This window comes from Lactuca virosa, chromosome 2, assembly GCF_052849685.1.
Source record: "Lactuca virosa cultivar CGN04683 chromosome 2, Lactuca_virosa_CGN04683_v6, whole genome shotgun sequence".
Lineage (NCBI taxonomy): Eukaryota > Viridiplantae > Streptophyta > Magnoliopsida > Asterales > Asteraceae > Lactuca > Lactuca virosa.
The window spans coordinates 189,229,059-189,248,661 of NC_136427.1; the positions used below are offsets into that span (position 1 = coordinate 189,229,059).

The 19,603-nt window shown below is 39.9% G+C and overlaps 1 protein-coding gene across 1 annotated transcript; it reads right to left on the reverse strand.

The window, feature by feature from the left end:
- Positions 1-796: 796 nt before the first annotated feature.
- LOC145159890 (phospholipid-transporting ATPase 1-like) lies at positions 797-5,646 on the reverse strand. The gene is made up of 7 exons (XM_079078946.1): positions 3,486-5,646; positions 3,098-3,398; positions 2,333-3,008; positions 2,129-2,252; positions 1,832-2,051; positions 1,302-1,760; positions 797-1,226 (listed from the first exon to the last, which is right to left on the reverse strand). The coding sequence occupies exons 1-7, from the start codon at positions 5,050-5,052 to the stop codon at positions 1,019-1,021; spliced, it is 3,555 nt and encodes a 1,184-aa protein (XP_078935072.1). The 5' UTR covers positions 5,053-5,646; the 3' UTR covers positions 797-1,018.
- Positions 5,647-19,603: the final 13,957 nt, after the last annotated feature.

Here is a 19,603-nt window from a genome sequence, read left to right on the forward strand (position 1 = left end):
TTGTTATCTTAAAGATTATGTATCGAGTGTTAAGGGGCGGATTTAGGGGTGGTCGAGGGTGGCACCGGCAACCCCTAACTTTTCCGGCCGCAGTGGAAAAATTTTCGAAAATTTTTAAAATTTTTATTTTTTCTATTATCATGCAACCCCTGACTTTCTCGTGTAACCCCTACTGTGAAATTTTGCGTCCGCCCCTGCGAGTGTTTATATGATTTGGTATTGTTGGATAGCTTGTTATGCATGCTTGATTTCTCTTAAGACCATGATTAAAGGTTTCAATATATGATTATGGATATGTATAGATTGTAATGCATGTCGCTAAAAAGTAAATATTCGTACGACTTTTGTTCACTTTGGATTAATTTGAAGATTACAACAATTCATCATATATTATGTGGTCAATAGTTGAAAGATACATGCTCTTTAAGATAGTGTTTGGTACATATGGATAAATTGGATAGAAGAGAACTAGAAATGATTGTATAACTTTTTCGTGTAGGTTTAGTAAAGGAATGATAAAACAGAAATGGCATTAGAATTACAATAATACAATCCGACAATCTCAATTCTTGACAAGTTCTATAAGATGATTTAAATAAACGTAAACGATCCAATAATAAATTCGGAAAACATCTTAGGTAGAAAGAAACAAACATAAACAAACATGGCATGTTTTTCATGTTTGTTTACTTAATTAAACGATCATAAATTTTGTACATAATTTTTCAGCTATCATACAAACAAACTTTCCATCAAACTGTTCGGTGGATGTTCCAATCATTTACGAAACCATATGTTCATCTACAAAACATGTACCAAAATTTTATATTGTAAACAATGAAAATTTACAATAGATACAAGACCAAGTAACTTGCATAAATAATGATCAAACTATGAACAAAAAACTTTCATGCTCTATCCTTAGGATTTAAAAAAAAAAAAAAACTACACAAACACAGGCACAGCAAGAGAACATTTCTCTAGCAACCTAAAGAATATAATTTAAAAAAAAAAAAAATCATCTTTGCTGTTGATGCAATTCTATTTCTCCACTTCTTGACTCTACTAAATCCCCAAATTTCTCCGCCTCCCCGGCGATCTGAACATCCGTCGGTTTATAACGCTGCAACAATGTTTTCAGAACAAATCGAGGAATCAAGGAAGCCACCACGATCCCAATCAAGCAAATCCAGAACAAACCATCGCCTGCAAGATAAAAGATCGCCCTGCAAAAGTATCGGAGGTTAGGGTTAGGGTTAGGGTTCGTGAAATTGAAGATTAAAGTAAGAGATTATGCATACCAGTATCCAGGCAAGATCGGGATAGCGTCGATGATGATCACACAAATAATCGTTGCAACAATTGAACCCCAAATCGATGCGTGAATAATCCAATTCCATGTGGTGACATCCATCGCTAAGTGAAGATTAACCAGAAGAACAACCGCAAGGGTCCAAAGATCGCCTATACTCGGACCATCAATGGTGGATTTCCAGTATGCGAGTAGCGGAATGAAGAAGGCGACTATACTCTGCCATAACGTGTCTGCTATGGTAAGCCAAAACAATGTCGTATTGTAGCTTTCTTGCCTTTGTCCCGCTCCATATAGCTGAGGGTATTTTAGTAAAGACGTTCTTCCTAGATCCTTTTCGAGAATTCCAACAACAATTGTGGGTACAGACGTATAGATTACAGAATACAACACGCTGCTCCATTCGTTAATGGCGGTTGATAGAGTGAATGCAGTAAATAAAACATACCTGGATAGAGTTGTAGAAATTAGAAAAAGAATGCTTTTTTTATTGGAGGGAGATGAAAGAGATGAAATTACCAGAATAAAACGAGGACAAAAACTGCGTTTCTGTAGAAATTGTAGAGGATCATGTAACCCATTCTTTGGTAATTCCAGTGTCCATGGACTAACAAAAGAGGAACCAGAAAACGGAATTGAGCCATAGCAAAATCCGATGACATCACAGCTTGCCGACCTTCTTGTCCGCTGATTCCGATTCCGACATCCGCCTTTTGGATCATGGAAACGTCATTGGCACCTACAAAGAGAAATGGTAATCATGATTCCTGTAACCGAAATGACTATTTTACCCTTGCATTCCAATTTTATGCTTACCATCTCCAATGGCAAGGGTGAGATCATCTGTTCTTTTTTTAATCAGCATAACAATCCCAGCTTTTTGCAATGGCGCCACTCGACAACATAAAACCACAGAGCATTTACTCGCCAATTCAAACAGCTGAAACAAATAAAAAAAAATCAGATTATAAAAACTCAAAAGAGAAGAAATTCTAGGGTTTATGAATTATGAATATTCACCTGTTCTTCAAGTTCCGTATCAAGGATATACACAAGACTTGTCCCATCAATAATCAAAGCAATCGATCTTGAATCATCTCCAGAACTATCACTTTTGCGAGACCTAGTCAACGCATCTCTCAAGCTTTTTCTACACGATTCGGTAGAATTATTGTTTATTACAATTTGCGTCATTGTATTTGTTAAAAGCTTCGATGAGTATCCAATTGAAATAGCGGTTTCTTGTTTATCGCCTGTTAAAACCCAAACTTTTATGCCAGCTGTTCTTAAACTCTCGATTGCTTCAGGTACACCTTCTTGTAATTTATCTTCAATTCCTGAAGCTCCTAATATGTTGAGATTTGTTTCTAAATTGATTGCCACCTTTTTAAGTAAACGCGCCCTACCCATTAAAGCATTGGTTGCAGACTCGTAAGATGAACGCCATTGATTGAATTCATGAGAATTTAGTTCACGGATTCCCATAACTAGGGTTCTTAATCCGACTGAAGAATATGAATGAAGATGGGATTCGGTTGCTTTTACTATATCTGAATCCATTGATTTATCTATAACGTTAAACATCGTTGTATCTGCACCTTTTACGAAAACTTTCACTGTGTTATCGGGAAACCCTAATATAACTGACATCCTTTTTCTTTCACTATCAAATTCATGCATTCCAAGAACATTGAACCTGTATAAATTCATCAATTAGAAAACAAATAGATTATATAAGATTAATTAGAACAAGATCATCCAATTGTTTCGAATGATTGAATCTACCTTTGTTGATCACCATGAATATCGATGACTATATGACCTGAAGTTCGTTCAATAAGCATGAAACCATAAGCAGCTGCAGCATAAACTAGGGCTTGTTCATCTGGGGATTCCCCTTGATAATCGATCAATTTCTCAGTAGGATTTGATGTATCAACCACAATTGGGACAATTGTGTTGCAAGCAGCTAATGCAAGGAAGAAATCATAAATTTGTTTTTGGGTTTTTGATTCATTTTGTGATAAACGAACTAGCTCTGGGTCAATTTTCACCTTCATTTTGGGCCTCAAAACAAGCCCATTCACTGTAAAAGAACAATAAAGATTAGTCAATTGATCTGTGTACAACTGAAAATGAAGAACAAGAAGCAAATATAGAAGATTTTTAGCACCTTTAGCATAGTAACCCTCATCTTCTCCATAAAACTCTGATTTCTCCCCATTGTAATCGACACCAGAAATGCTTGCATACTGAAACTCCATCTTGTTTTCAGTCAATGTGCCAGTTTTATCAGAGAAAACATACTTCACTTGACCTAAATCCTCATTCATATTCAAGGCCCTACATTGGAATCTCGAATCTGTACTTTCATCATACATGTTATCATCATGGATCATGAAGTAAGCCTGGCCCACACGCACTAGTTCCATGGATATATACAAAGCAATTGGTATCATAATCTGGAACACAATCACCGACATAAGAAACGTGAAGAATATCTCCATCCCCCATCCGTAATACTTGTAGTTTTCAGCATCTCCTTCTGAATAATCTTTTCTTCTATAAAAAGGCATGATATCAAGCTCGTCTCTATGGCGTCTCAACCAAACACCAGCACAAATTGAAACAACCGAGCATAAAACAACAAGAAAAATCGATAAAAAGATGATTTCTCTGTTCATGCGAGCTTCAAGATGGCTTCTTTTTGATTGGGCGCCTGAATTGTTGAGCATGACTTTGGTTTCCATTCCGGTGTACACCACAACTCCTACTGCCCAGTTCGTGTTCTTGAGGACACATCCACGAAGAACGATGTTGGAAGGGCCGAGTGAGACGCGTTTTTGATCGATCTCCATGTTGGCTAAGAAACCGTATATGTTTCTGTTGGGTTTTTCACATTTGATAACGCCGTTGATCTCCTTGTTCTCATGGATGATTGAAAGGGTTTCTTGTTTGGCGTAACGTGTTTTTAGGTTAGATTCTCCGTCTAGATTGATGGTCTGGATGTAAGCGACTCCCGTTGGATCGCTAGTTGAAAGCAAAACGATATCACATGGAATTGTTTCGTTTGCAGAAAATTTGATGATTTCTCCTACTTGAATGTCTTTCCATTTCTTATGTTCGTATGAACTGTTCACTAAAACAGTTGATAAACGATTGTTTTCAATCGCGTCAGATCTGTGTCGTCTCCAGTCTTCATAAGCATCTTTCACTGCTGTAACTAATAACACCATTGTTAATGGCAAGATGGAGGCAAAACGCCCAAAAACTGCAAGCTGTGGAAGCTGGTTGAGGACAGCGATTATGAGGAAATAAACATACGCGACTCTATGGAATTGTTCAAACAGGTTTCTGGGCAAGAAAGTTAGAACGGAATACTTGCTTGTTCTAATGGAATTCCCAGAAAATTCAAACTTTTCATTAGTTTTTGCTGGATCGTTTACAAAAACCAACCTTGAATCTTCATCACTAATCTCTCTTTGCGACATGGACATGCTAAACCTTTCTGCACCAGAGCTTCCTTTTCGAGATCCATATCGCACGCCCTTTGATCCCAAATCAACAAACGCAACTTCTTTCACTGAGTTTGCCCTCGAAGTGTTCGACGGAATGCTTCTGCGGGAAGATGAATTATGCGAGCTATCTGCATCTTCTTCTTGTCGATGGGGTTGAAGATCGACACTCTTGGATCCATCTGAGATCATATCGGCGGTAGATGATGAATGATCGGAGGTCATGATCCGAACATCACACACACACAAACAGACGGCCTGTTTCTACTACTTTGATCTGTTCGTCAAACGAACTAAAACCCAATTAGATAACAACAAAAGGAAAGGGTTCTGAACAATCAAAAGGAGATATTATTAAACAATGAAAATGAAAGTGAGAATGAAAACGATGGAATCTGAAACTAATCTTTTGGGGTGACGACGATTGGGCAGGTATATGCATATATGATATGATTAGAGACGAATTTTCAAAAGTCAAAGAAGGCATTCTAGAAAGAGGAGGCAGACGACAACGACGACGGCTATGAGACTGAGAATTGTATTGAAATTGAATCTTTCGCAAATAATTTTGGCGTTCTGGAAGGGGAGAAGAAGTCATATTTTTTATTCCCACGGTGTTGTTAGGATTGGAGCAGTTGTTGAAGAAAATGGTTAATTAATCGCTTGTGGGATCATCAATGGGAAGAAGACACATGACCCAATGACTCATAGCGTTCGAATTTGACTTTGAAAATGGAGGAAGAATCTTCCATTAATTCACAAAATTTCTCAGTTTGCAATTGCACATTCCAGGTCTTTCTCGTGTCCCTTTCCTTCTCCTTTTTAAATATCCAATCACACATATGTTATTAAAATTACTTGTTTTGGGTAAGCCTCGATGAAAGGGCTCGTGTTATTTGATCGGTTTGACGTGTAAATGGTTTGGATTTCATCTTTATATGATTATTTTGACAAGTTTGACTCATTAAAATTTTAAAAATAACTTGAATCGATACATTTTAACAGAAATTTGATAATATATTATTAACATGTGTACATGTTTATGGTAGTTTTATTGATAATTTATTAAATGATATATATATATATATATATATATATATATATATATATATATATATATATATATATATATATATATATATATATATATATATATATATATATATATTTAGACGTGTTTCGCTTGCTCAGTTGGAGTACACTTCTATCTAAACTATGTATATTTGTTATGCTTTGAGGTTTACCCTTTTATATTCATGACTTTTGATACTTTCATGGATGTAAAGTGGATCGGAATAATTTTTGTTAAGTTTAATATTATGCATGCAAATTTTGTAACATTTAAAAATGGTGAGAGTTTAATATTATACTCGCAAATTTCGTAAAGTTTAAAAATGGTGAGTAAGTGCAGGTACCCGGTTGAATTGTCGTGGAATAAAAAACGGAATCGGAATCGACGATTTAGGAATGTTGGAACTGGAATCGATTCTAGTGGTTTATAGAAATTTAAAAGATATTTCTGATACAAGATAAATAAAACAATCATTTAAAAATATCAATATAATTGGTTATGGTCGCTTCGATTACAGTTGGAATTGTCGGTTATTGACCTGGTTCGTTTTCAAAAGCGGGTATCCGGTCCCGATGCTTCTCCTTAGTTTTAATTATATTTGACAACTTGTTTAAATCAAAAAGATTTATAATTATTATAATGTGTGACCTAAACCTTTGATGTTTTAAAAAATATGATCATTTTGTCTTCTTTCTCTATATATAATATCAACTAGAAGGTTTTTCCGGGCGATGCGCGGCGTGGAAGGTATTGTTTTTGTGGTTTGTTTTTGTGGTTGTTTCGTGTGTTCCAACTTTTGGTAAAGATATGTAAATACATTGCTATTCTGTGTAATTTGTCCATTTACACAAGCTTTTCTTGTTTGGGAATTAGAAGATACACCAATGTATCTTGAAAAACAATATGTCATGCTGCTCAATCGTAGTAAAAATTATAAAAATTATTGTTTTTCTTTCAAATGTTTAATTATATAATAAAGGATTATATTCAAATTTACAATATTGTTGTATAAAATTAGAGGTATCAATAATATTTAAATCCCAAAAGTATAATGAGTCCAAGTTGATTTATGATACTCAAAATAGCTAAAACAATTTATGCAGCCGACAAATCATGTATCACTTTTCAACCAACTAAACAAATAACTGTTAAAATATTTGCATAAATTATGAAAATTAATATATCCAAGATATGAGATAGGCGGTTGTACTCGTGTTCCAAATTAAAAGTTGTAACCCAAATAAGAACCAAGCCAATAACCCGAGCCAAGTGTCCTCTTGCTATTATACTCAGTCCACATACACTCCTCCCGACAATATCTACTGAACTTACTATAATACACACCATTAAGAGAGCCCAAAACCAACCCTGGATCTGCTGCATTCTTTTTTTCTCACGACCTTACCCAAAGAGTGAAGTACCAGAAGGTCTAACGAAATGACGAATCTCAATCGTTAACAGAAACATCCACATGAATGACCGAAACAAGATCCCATATCTTTATTGAAATTGAACAAATTCTACTAACACGTAACTATCTCGATAAAGCTTCCAATGTTATCCAGAAATACTATTAAAACCCTGGTCAGATTAATCCAAAATACCAACCCTTCCGTCGCGACATGCTAAAATTGGATTATGCGCAGATCCAAAGCCACACCTGAAAAACTAAACAACCCTAAATATAACAGCACGTGGGTGTGTGGGGTCCGTATCAACCCCCGGGTCTGTATCAACCCTGATTCCATAATGACTCCATGTAACAACATGTAGCTATGTTAGGTCCGTATCAACCCCCGGGTTCGTATCAACCCCAAGTCCATAATGACTCCGAGCTCAAATTGGTTCTATGCATAAAAAATACAATCATATTGGTATTAGTCACAAAGACAGCAAGCACATACAAGCATATCAGTAAGTGTCACAAAGACCACTACTATCCTACAACATAATCCAGTGGGCCGACATTGGCGCCTTCGACCCACAAGTACAGTGAGGAGACTCACCTCACAGTCTGAAAGAATAGTTGTACCGGTCATTGTTCCAAAAGCTATATCTACCAGTTACCTATACAATACGGACCCAAATCTCAAACTACTATTTAAATTACCCAAAATGCCCTTAGGTCAAACTTGGTTAAATTCCTAGTCAAAGTCAAAAAGTCAAAGGAGGTCAACACATACTGAGTAAGCCCAGCGTACTCAGTCACTACGCTCCACGTAGTAGATCCCTTCTTGATTATGGGGCTCCATCCTGGTACACTCAGCGTACTACCAAGTACGCCCAACGTACTCGACCAATTCTATTAACCTTTATTAAGTGCTTATTTCATTAAGATCTCACGTACAAATCTCAAATCTTATACCAAATAAAATTCAAAGTCATAAATTTTCCAACTTTATGATTTTCCATGGCTAAAAGGAGTCTATACACCAAAATCCTAACTTAATACACAAACTAAAGCATCATGACTCTTGCACGGATGGAAGAAAGGGACCAAGATTACATTTTTATGACTCTTAATAGCTCCATAATGGATAAAGTTTCCAACTTTATTGTAACATCCTGTTTCGGATCGTTTGTGATTCAAGGCTCGTGGGTCGTAATCCGAGTATGAGAAGGTTTTGAGGCTTTGAAGGAGAAAGGTTTAGGCCCTTTTTGGATATGGATAAGGTAGGTTGTGTGATGAAAGGGTTCGGGTTGTGCTTTAGAGCCCAAGAGTATCGGTGAAGGCGTTGGCTCGATCTTTTATGAATTTTGGGTTTTGTTTGTGGAGTTTAAGGCTGTCATGAGTTTCTAGAAGCGTAGGGCTTCTCGCCACCTTTTCGTGGATATAAGATTCATTGGAAACGACCTTATAACGAAGAAGATATGGTAGTTTGAAGTTTTGGCAAGTTTAGTCCTTACTGAGAAATGGGTGGCAATTGGGTACGCAGGGTGTACACTTGTGTACGCGCAGCGTACTCATACGCTTTGCATGATCGTGGAGGCCACCTAGTACGTTGGGCGTACCAGAGGGTACGTTGGGCGTACTAGGTCCTGAAAAAAACCCTAATATTTTTAGGTGACCTTATTTAAGGAACATGATGGCCTCATTTTCAGCCACCATTTCTAGTCTCCAAGCCCCCTCAAACCCTAATCTCGTTTCCCCTAGCTTGTGTGAGTGTGGTGGATCATTTGAGTGTTTTTGGTGAAGCTCTTGGTGAAGAAGGAGTCTTGAAGGAGGATAGCTGGTGCTTCTAACTTTTAGATCTGAGTTCTACTCTAGTTGATGCATCTTCTAGAGGTATGATGTTCGAAACTTTCTCATTGTTGTGCTAGCTCTTGTTTTGGGTCCATTTTTAGGGTTTTATGTCCCAAGATTGGAACTTTGTGAGTTTGGTGAATTCAAAGCGAATCTCCTGTCCTTTTAAGTGTATTGAGTCGTCTTGATTCATAAAAATGAGAACTTGGTCGTCTAGACCTCTTCATGCATGTGTTAAGATGATTTAAGAGTCTTAATCGTTATTTTTGAAAGTTGGGTCCCATTAAGACATGAAAACTGATAAAGTCACCAACTTTATCAGTTAGGAGCTTATAATAAAGCTTCCCTGAGGTTTAGATGCTTTGGGATGAAATGGTTAAGTCGAAAATAGAGTTTTTGGATCTGAGCAGTACGCCCCGCGTAAGTCCCAGTACGCCCCGCATACTGGTCTAGTTTCCCCGATCAGGAGTCGCGTGTACGCTGAGCGTACTAGGGGAGGTACGCCCCGCGTACTCTCGCTGCGGGCTTGTTGCGTTTTGGGCTTCGTATCCTTTGGGCCGTTTTGTTTGGACTTTTGTTTGGGCCTCTAGGCCATCTGAGATTATTGTTGGGCTAAGAGAAGCATTGGGCTTAGGATAAGGCCCATATGGGGGTTGGGCCCAATTTGGAAAATGGGCCATTAGTGGGCCTTTTGTGGATCCCTTGGTTGGGCCTTGGTGGGCCCATTGGGTTTGGGTCATTGTGAACCTGTTTGGGTGGGGCCATCTTTGGGGCGTAGTGTTGGGGTGCAGCCTTGCATAGTTTTTGATTATGGTGTTGGGTTATTTTGGTCCAGAGTTCAGGAGCCAGTGCGCAGCAGCAGCGGCAGTGTAGGATTTCTCATGTAGCGATTGAGGTGAGTCTTCTCACTATACTTACCTGTATGGTGATGCATGAGTGACCGGAGGGTCTTATTTGTGTTATTGACCGGAGGGTCTTATTTATGTTGTTGACCGGAGGGTCTTATTTATATTATTGGCCGAAGGGTCTTATTTGTATTACTTACCGGAGGGTCCTATCTGCTTTATGTGTTATAATGCATTCTGTATTTGTGACTTATGTTGTTATATTATTCTGTATATATGTTGAGCTATGACCGGAGGGTCCATACCGAGCCGTGAGACCGGAGGGTCTTCACTGAGACACATGACTGGAGGGTCCACACCGAGCCGTGAGACCGGAGGGTCTTCACTGAGACACATGACCGGAGGGTCCATACCGAGACGTGAGACCAGAGGGTCCTCACTGAGACTTATGACCGGAGGGTCCTTATCGAGACATAGACATGAGAGGCTAATTATTTGTGTATGTGGTATTTTGGGGAACTCACTAAGATTCGTGTTTACCGTGTTGATTTAAATGTGTTTCAGGTACTTCTGTAGATTTCGTAAAGGCGGAGGCATGATTGTACACATCTGTCGGCTTATGGAGATTTGAGGATTTTGGGATACTCTGATATTGTTTTGATATTAACTTACAATTTATGTGATGACTTGAATTTATGAGTAATATTTTGAGAATTAAAAATGAAAAATTTGTCTTGGAATTTGTGGTGTTACATTTATCCATTAGGATGGTCAAAACAACCAAGATATAGTCTTTAAATCTCAAAGGGACCAAAAGTACATCTTTCTCAACTTAATCCACTAAGTCCAAGTCTCCAACCTTCAAATCTGAATCAATATGATGTTTAGATGTATAAAGTTCTCAACTTTATCCAGAACAAGGTCACAAACTATCAAAATCTAAACTTTATGCACTAATGTGACCAAAAATCTCATAAAACTCAAAACTAGCTAGATCTAACAAATGCATCATCAAGATTCAAGCTTTATACCATATGGAGTTGAGAAAAGCAATGTCGGCTCTGGATCCACAAGCTTGAGCTCCAACAATCAATAAGCTTGAACTTTTCTTTCATCCAAAATACACTCAAAACACATAGAAAGGCTCAATATTTGATTTAAGGGCTAGGGTTTCGAGTTGGAAGCTCAGGAAGGTGGAGGTTGATGTTAGGAAGGACCTCAAGGGTTAGAGACCTTAAATAGGGCTCAAAACCATGAAAATAGGGTTTTTGCACTGCGGCGTTACGCCCAACGTACCTAAAGTAACACCCTAAAAACGTGTCCCTCCACCTTATTACGCCCAACGTACTAGCTAGTGTACGCACAACGTACTGCCAGACTCCCTTTTTCCAGCTTAACTTCAAACAACCATAACTTATTTGTTTCAACTCCGTTTTCGATGATCTTTATATCCACGAAAAGGTATCGACGAGCTCTGCAAATCTATCTTGATACCTATGACTAAAAACATCTCGAACTAAAATCCTTAATTTATGCAATAATCCCAAAACATAACATTTTCCATTTTACCCCTCAGCTTCCATCGAACAATCCAAGGTTTAAATCGCCTGTCCAACATCATACACCTCTAATAGAGTCTAAACTTAATTACATTGAAGCCCAAGGCCTCAATTTTTTAATCCATTTGTTGTCCACAATCCTGAAATAAGAACTTCTCAAAACAGGATGTTACAACTCACCCCCTCCTCCCACTTAAACTAGATTTCGTCCTCGAAATCATTCCTTACTACTTCCGTTATCATAATAGTCAAACCTCTTCAATGCCTCTATCAGAGCCCATTCTTAGCAGAAATCACACCTTTTGGTGAAGAAATGAACCTTATCACTCTGTCTTCAGCAATCGAAAGAAAACCCAACTGCTCTGCCCGAAAACTAGGAACCTTAAACAATGTCTGTCTTCTCAACAGATAAAATTATCACATCCTACATCCATAAAAACTCCAATTCACAATCTGAACCGAACGAAATTCTTCTGACCTTGAATTATTTTGCTGACCACTGGAAAGATAGAATCTCTATCTTTTCATCGCGGCTGAAACATTTCATTTGAAAACAAGGCGACTCCCAATGCAAGTTTCACCCCTAGGTGCCAGACCAATACATAACACACATTCGGATAACCAAGGATTTGCATATTTGATATACCCGAGATCTCTTGATTCCATGCTGACCTTCTACTAAACTGGGATGTAGAATCGCCAACCGTCCGTTGAGACTGACAACCTCATGCATGGTCGTACATCGAGACTCCACCCAAGAGTTTAACTGACAAAAGTTACCTTAGATTGTTCATCAACATGGATCTAAAAGTTCTCAAGGGACAACGTAACCGACCTACATATGAACAAGAGCTACTCCACTGCGTTCTAGGTGAATGCTAACGACCCGATCGTCGTCTTGCATCGCATCAGGACCCAAATCGACCTGCAACCTTCCTCAACCCCATGAATTTTGTGATCTTCCCACAATCTCATCACCCTTCTTGCAATGGTCAAAATTATTCTGGTGAAGGATATGATCCAAATCGTAGACTAACAACACTCCCATAATTACCTATTTACTTAGTGAATGCTACTGGCTACCCCTCTGTAACACCCGGTCTTAGGTACACATTTAAACTTAAGTCAACTTCATATTTTACCCTTGGACTCGGCGAGTTGAAGGCTCAACTCATCGAGTAGGATCGACTCCGGGTCGGGGGATTAAGTGACCTACTCGACGAGTCGGAAAACCGACTCGACGAGTAGGAGCTGTCCGAGTAAAACCCTAAATTGGAGGGTTTGCACCCTATTTAAACAACTTATGAGGCTTCCACCCCAGCCTCCATCACCCCCAAGTTCTGTCATCGAAACCCTAATCAGTTGTGAGCATCTTTGAGCTATATTGTGCCTTTGAATCTTGGTTTGAAACTAGAAGAAGGGAGGGAAGTTTGGTGAATCAAGGAGCAAGTCAGTGGATTCTGAGTTTGGTTGCATTTCCAGTGTATTTGAGGTAAATAGCCCCTATATTTACCTCCTATTTGTTAGATCTAATTTGGGGATTGAACCTTGGCATCTTTGGGGGCATTTCCATATCATTTCGGATTTTAGGGTGTAATGTAGGGTAGAAGCGTCAGATCTGGAACCTTGGAGGGTCCTCATGGCATAAAGGTGCCATCTCTATGGCCATGAGAACCCCATGCATGTAATCAACCCCATTTTTGGTCCTTTAAGCTTAAAAGTCCCATGCATGGATGTAAAGTTCGTGACTTTACGTGTTATATCGGCCTTAGGAGCCCAGATCTACCTTTTGGATGAGCTTTGCACAACAAAAATCGAGTTATGGACTTGGACATAAGTAGACTCGACGAGTCGCTCTTGGGACTCGACGAGTCGGGGGTTTGGTTCTCCAATCTTCTATGATTTGAAGGGATCCAGTTAAGTGTATAAGGGATCTAGATAAGTCCAGAAGAATGACTCAACGAAATAGACATAGTTATGGACCTGGATACCATGGGACTCGGCGAGTGAATGAACACACTCGGCGAGTCCAAGGCAATCTCCCAACCCATGAAGACGGACTCGACGTGTTGGTCATACAACTCGGCGAGTCACAAACTAGTCACACTCATATGGTGAAGATGAACTCGACGAGTTCAAGGACGTACTCGGCGAGCCAGATGAAGATAGTCCTGATGTTATGTTTAAAGGAGAACTTGGCGAGTTCTTGCTAGACTCGACGAGTAGAGTCGGGATTGGGAACAGATGAAAGAATAGGGACTCGACAAGTTGGTGAACCAACCCGGCGAGTCAGGTCGACTGGGTGCTGACTTTGGCTAGGATGTTGACTTTGGCCAGGGGTAAAATGGTCATTTTACCCTAAGGGTAGTTATCAGTTTTTGACTAAGTACCTTTATGGAAATTTACAGCCGGAGAGTCGCCGGAGCAGCAAACAGGGATTTCTCACCCAGAGTTGCAGCAGTCAGTCACACGAGGTGAGTTTCCTTCCAGTAGTAACGGGTCTACGACCACAATGCCGACCCGTTTAAGTAGTAGAGTATGCCGGGGTGAGCCCGATGCCGGGGTTATCCCGATGCAGTTTATATGTTTCCGGACTTCGGTCCGATGCCGGGGCGGTCCAGAGAAGTAGTTAAGTATGCTTGATGTCTTTGTGATTCATGCATGTATATGTGCTATGTATTATGTATTTCGGGGCAAGCCCGATGTATGCTAATTTATGTGTTATATGTTATTTGTTCCCAGTTTCGGCCCGATGCCAGGGCAAGCCCGATGCAGATCATGTGATTAGGTTATGTGTTTATGATATATGTTATGTTGTGTATGTGCTGGGGTAAGCCTGATGTCGGGGCAAGCTCGATGCCGGGGTGAGCCCGATGCCCGATGCGGTCGGATGCCAGGGTGAGCCCGATGCCGGACAGGAGTCTGATGCCGGGTAAGCCGATGTCGGGATTCGTCCCAATGCAGTGGGAGTAGTCCCAAAGTTATGTGGTTTGTTATATGTGCTTTTTATGGTATGTGGTAGTTTGGGGGAGCTCACTAAGCTTCGTGCTTACAGTTTCAGTTTTGGTTTCAGATACTTCAGCTAGCAAAGGGAAGGGCTCGAGTTGATGGCATGGCACACACCACAGTTTATTAGCTTGGGAGCTTACTCTGATGATTTATATGAGACAGTTATATGTTGACAGATTTTATGAGATTTTGATATACATGCTTGATGATTTTATCTTGTGGTGATAACATTATGTTTGTTAAATGATTTTAAAAACGAAATTTTTGGCTTGTATTTTTGGGATGTTTCACCCTCAGTCTTACAACACTTAGACGACTGCCTACTAGACTTGTGAATGCTACGGGCCACCCCGAAGTCTTACAACACTTCCACCATGCCAAAGACTATCGATCCGAGACCTAAGAGTCTCAATCAAATGACTATCGGGTCCCATCCATATGATCATACAACCATTGGTTCACGATACATCGTGACACCTTCTAACCACTAAAACGATAAGCTCATGGTACTATGTTGATCTTGCCTTTATTCCATCACGGGCCTGAAGATTCACGACCAGCACCACATGGGCCTAAAGATACTCAACCATCAATCCACCGACTTTTAGGGACCCAGTAAACATCCCTTTCAACGCTAATCAAATACAACAGGGGTAACACCCTTTCTATCATTCACAATTCCTTTCACAGTACAATCTGTTACTAATGTAAAATCAGACGAAAACATGGTCACACACAACCATAGGATGAGATAGGCAGTTGTGCTGTTCCAAACTACACTACCTCGGTCCTCCCTGTGACTATGTGACCAACCTCCCCCCAACAAACTGGGGTAGGACATCTCCGACCATACAGAAGCTCGAAGGGCGGTGCACCAATGCTGGAGTGATAACTATTGTTGTAGGAGAACTCTGTGAGAGGTAGGTAGGAATCCCAACATCCACCAAAATCTATGACACAAGCCTGCAAAATATCCTCAAGTGTCTGGATGGTCTGCTCACTCTGGCCGTCAGTCTGCGGATGATAAACAGTGTTGAAATTCAGCCTCGTACCCAATTCCTCGTGGAACTTCTACCATAATCGTGAAGTGAACCAAACATCTCGATCTGATATAATGGAAACCGGAACCCCATGACGAGCAACAGTCTCACGAACATACACATCGGCCAACTTCTCGACCGATGAGCTCTCCCGGATGGCAAAAAAGTGGGCACTCTTGGTTAATCTATCCACGATGACCCAAATAGTATCAAAACCCTTGACAGTCCTCGGTTGCTTGGTGATAAAATCCATGGTGATATGTTCCCACTTTCACATGGGAACTTCCAAAGGTTGCAACTTGCCATGCGGCCTTTGGTGCTCGGCCTTAACTACCTACATGTCAAGCACCTCTCAACGTACCAAGCTATCTCCTGCTTCATACACGACCACCAGTAACTTAGTCTCAAATCCCGATACATCTTGGTGGCTCCCGCGTGTATTGAAAAGCGAGACTTATGTGCCTCCTCCAAAACTATCTGTCTTGCCTCGCCAGAAACCGAAACCCAAACCCGACCACACCGGGTCAACAATCCCTGACTGCGGTGAAAAATATGTCGATCTCGCCCCTGATCCTCTCCTATTTCGAGTTCTCCTTCTTGACTCCTTCTGCCTGTGCCCCTGTGATCAAATCCAAAAGTAGAGAATCAATGGATATCCTCACACACATATCCCCAGCCGAAGATCCAACCAAATTGCGGCTCAAAGCATCCGCGACCACATTCGCTTTACTCGGATGGTAAAGGATCTCACAGTCATAATCCTTGACCACATCAAGCCACCTGTGCTGCCTCATATTCAAGTTTGGCTAGTCCATGAGATACCTCAAGCTCTTGTGATCCATGTAGACGGGACACTGGACCCCATACAGATAATGTGTCCAAACCTTGAGGGCAAACACTACTGCCCCCAACTCCAGATCATGAGTAGGATATCGTGTCTCATGTGACTTCAGCTGTCGAGAAGAATACGCACTCACTCGCCCCTTCTGCATAAGAAACGCCCCAAAACAGTGATGGATGCATCATAAAATACAAAGAAATCCTCGACACCCTCCGAAAAGGTCAACATTCGGGCCTCAGATAACCTCTGTCGTAATGTATCAAATGCCGTCTGCTGCTCCGGGCCCAAACGGAAATCTATGCCCTTCCTCATCAGACGAGTGAGGGGTACAACAATCTTGGAGAAATCCTGGATAAATCTCCGAAAATATCCTGCTAAACCCAAGAAACTTTTGATCTCTGAGGGGGAATTCGGGACCTTCGACTGCATCACAGCCTCAATCTTGGCCGGATCGACCAAAATCCCGTTTTAGTTAATAGATACCCCAGGAATTGGACCACTTGTAACCAAAACTCACACTTGAGAACTTGGCATACAGCCGTTCCTGCCTCAATACTCCCAAAAGCTCTCGAAGGTGCTCCTCGTGCTATTATATGGTCTTGGAATACACCAAGATATCATCAATAAAAAAATAACTGATCAATCGAGCATCGGCCTGCACACCCGATTCATCAAATCCATAAACATTGCAGGCGTATTGGTAAGCCCAAATGGCATCACCACGAACTCATAATGACCATAATGAGTCTGAAACGCGGTCTTCTCCATGTCCCGCTCTCTAACCCTCACCTGATGATACCCCAACCGCAGATCGATCTTGGAGAACCAAGATGCATCCTGAAACTGATCAAAGAGGTCGTCAATCCGTGGAAGGGATAATGGTTCTTCACCATTAACTTGTTCAACTCCCGGTAATCAATGCACAATCGGTGCGAACCATCCTTCTTTTTGAAGAACAATATCGGTGCTCCCCATGGTGAACTGTTCGGTCTAATGAAATGCTTGCCTAACAACTCCTGAAGCTGTGACAACCGTCAAAATTGAGTCAAGTCAAAGTCAAACAAAGTCAACAAGTCAAAACCAATCGACTCAATTAACCCTTGTATATTAGGGTTTACACTATGTAATTACTGTACAATGCAATATCTTAATGAGAGAAACATCATTTGGAAAGTTCGTGTGTTGAATTTCCTAAGTAAACATTGAACCAAAACGATAAAACATTATTGCACACTCATCGGGAGTGTGTACGACACTAAAACACGGTTTAACGGGGTTTATGGACCTTGCGTTGCGAAGCCGGACACTCAAAAAGATCACAAACGAAACCTCTCTCAATCTCTTTCACTCAATCTCTCTCTATTAAAATCTCTCCCAAATCTCTCCCGAATCTCTCTCAAAAGTTACTTTAACTTTTTGTAATCATTTGGGTCATCTCGACCCTTAACCGGGTCAAAAACCACTTGAAACGGGGTAAAAACGGGTAAAATAACCTTAAGGAACCAAAACCCTCCTATTAGAAGCGAAAACTCCCATGAGAAGCCTCTCAGGACCGAAGCCTCTCAGGACCGAAGCCTCTCATGAGAAGCCTCTCAGGACCGAAGCCTCTCATGAGAAGCCTCTCAGGACCGAAGCCTCTCATTAGAAGCCTCTCAGGACAGAAGCCTCGCATGAGAAGCCTCTCAGACAGCCCATGCGAGAGGTCTCGCAGACGGCCCCTTTTTACCGGTTTTTCGACTACGACTTCGTTTTAACTCCGTTTTTCATTATTTTAACGTGGGATTTTCACCCAAAACTTTATTTTATAAACTAAGGCCCCAAAATATATAAATCTCCAGGGTTTTTATAAAAATATATTAAAAGAATTAGTGGTTGAACTAATTATTGAGGGAATATTTGCTTTTTCCTTAATTTATGGCAAAAGCAAACCACCACCACCTCACTCTATGATCAGCCACTCTTTCCCACTACCCCTTGTCTCCTTAGTGGACCTTTACACCCAATCTCCAGCTCTTCCCACGTTCTAAGAGCTGGAGGGTTGATCCTCTCTCCTCATTCTCCATAAAGTTCTTTCATTCTACACTTAGCAACCAAAGGACACTCTCCAAAATTCTCTCATCTTTTCTCTCAACTTCAAGAACTTCAAGGCTTTATTCAGGGATTTCTTTCTTCAATTAGTAAGTATCTTCATCATTCATATAATTATTAAACTCCATTCTACTCAAATCATTGATATCTTACACAAATTCCATCTTATTCGGTGTTAGATTCTCGAATCATCAAGACATCTTCTTAGTGTTCTTGGGTTGAACACTTCCTCTATCTCACTTTCATCTACTGAAATCACATAAGGTGAGTTCATACCCCTACATTTACATGTTTTTCTTAAGTTTTAAGGGGGGAATACAAGTAAAATCATCAAGAACACAATTAAACTTTTTCTGTCAGATTACATCAGAAAAGATGAACTTCGATCACGGACTGTTTTGGTCAACTTAAATATTTTAGTTTTCAAAACTGTTCCAGGTGCAAGTAGTTCAAACTCTTAGCTTTAAAATGGCTACTTGCACATCTCCATATGATTTTTCTACAATTTATGGTGATTTTTACAAAACGGCCTATCATTTCAGAGGCAAACCCGGACCAGTCTGTGATTATGAACATTTTCACCTCTGTTATAGATCACTAAAAATCATGATAAAATTTACGAACAAACTAGACTCATATTCCAAACTCTCAGAATTTGCGGATTTGGATTTAGAGCTTTGATGATTTTTCTATAAATTTTCTAAGAACAGTAAGAGAAACTGTATTCAACGAAAAGTTGCTGTCAATTTCATTTCACCTTGTAACATGTTGAGCAAGGTGTATATCTTTATGTGATTATATGTTAGTGCAATATATGACATTTTATCTTAATATTTAGACACACATCAGTTTACAAATGGATTTGGACATATAAAATATAAAGAATAACAATTGATTATAATCAAAGTACAACCGATACATTCAAACATTTAATAAACTATTTTGAATATAGTTTGCATACATTACTACGTACTACCCTTGGTTGATAAACTATAATAGGTATAGTTTATGATACATTACATAACACATACATTTAAAAAGGGTACATTTATACAAATGATATTTTCATTAAGCAAGG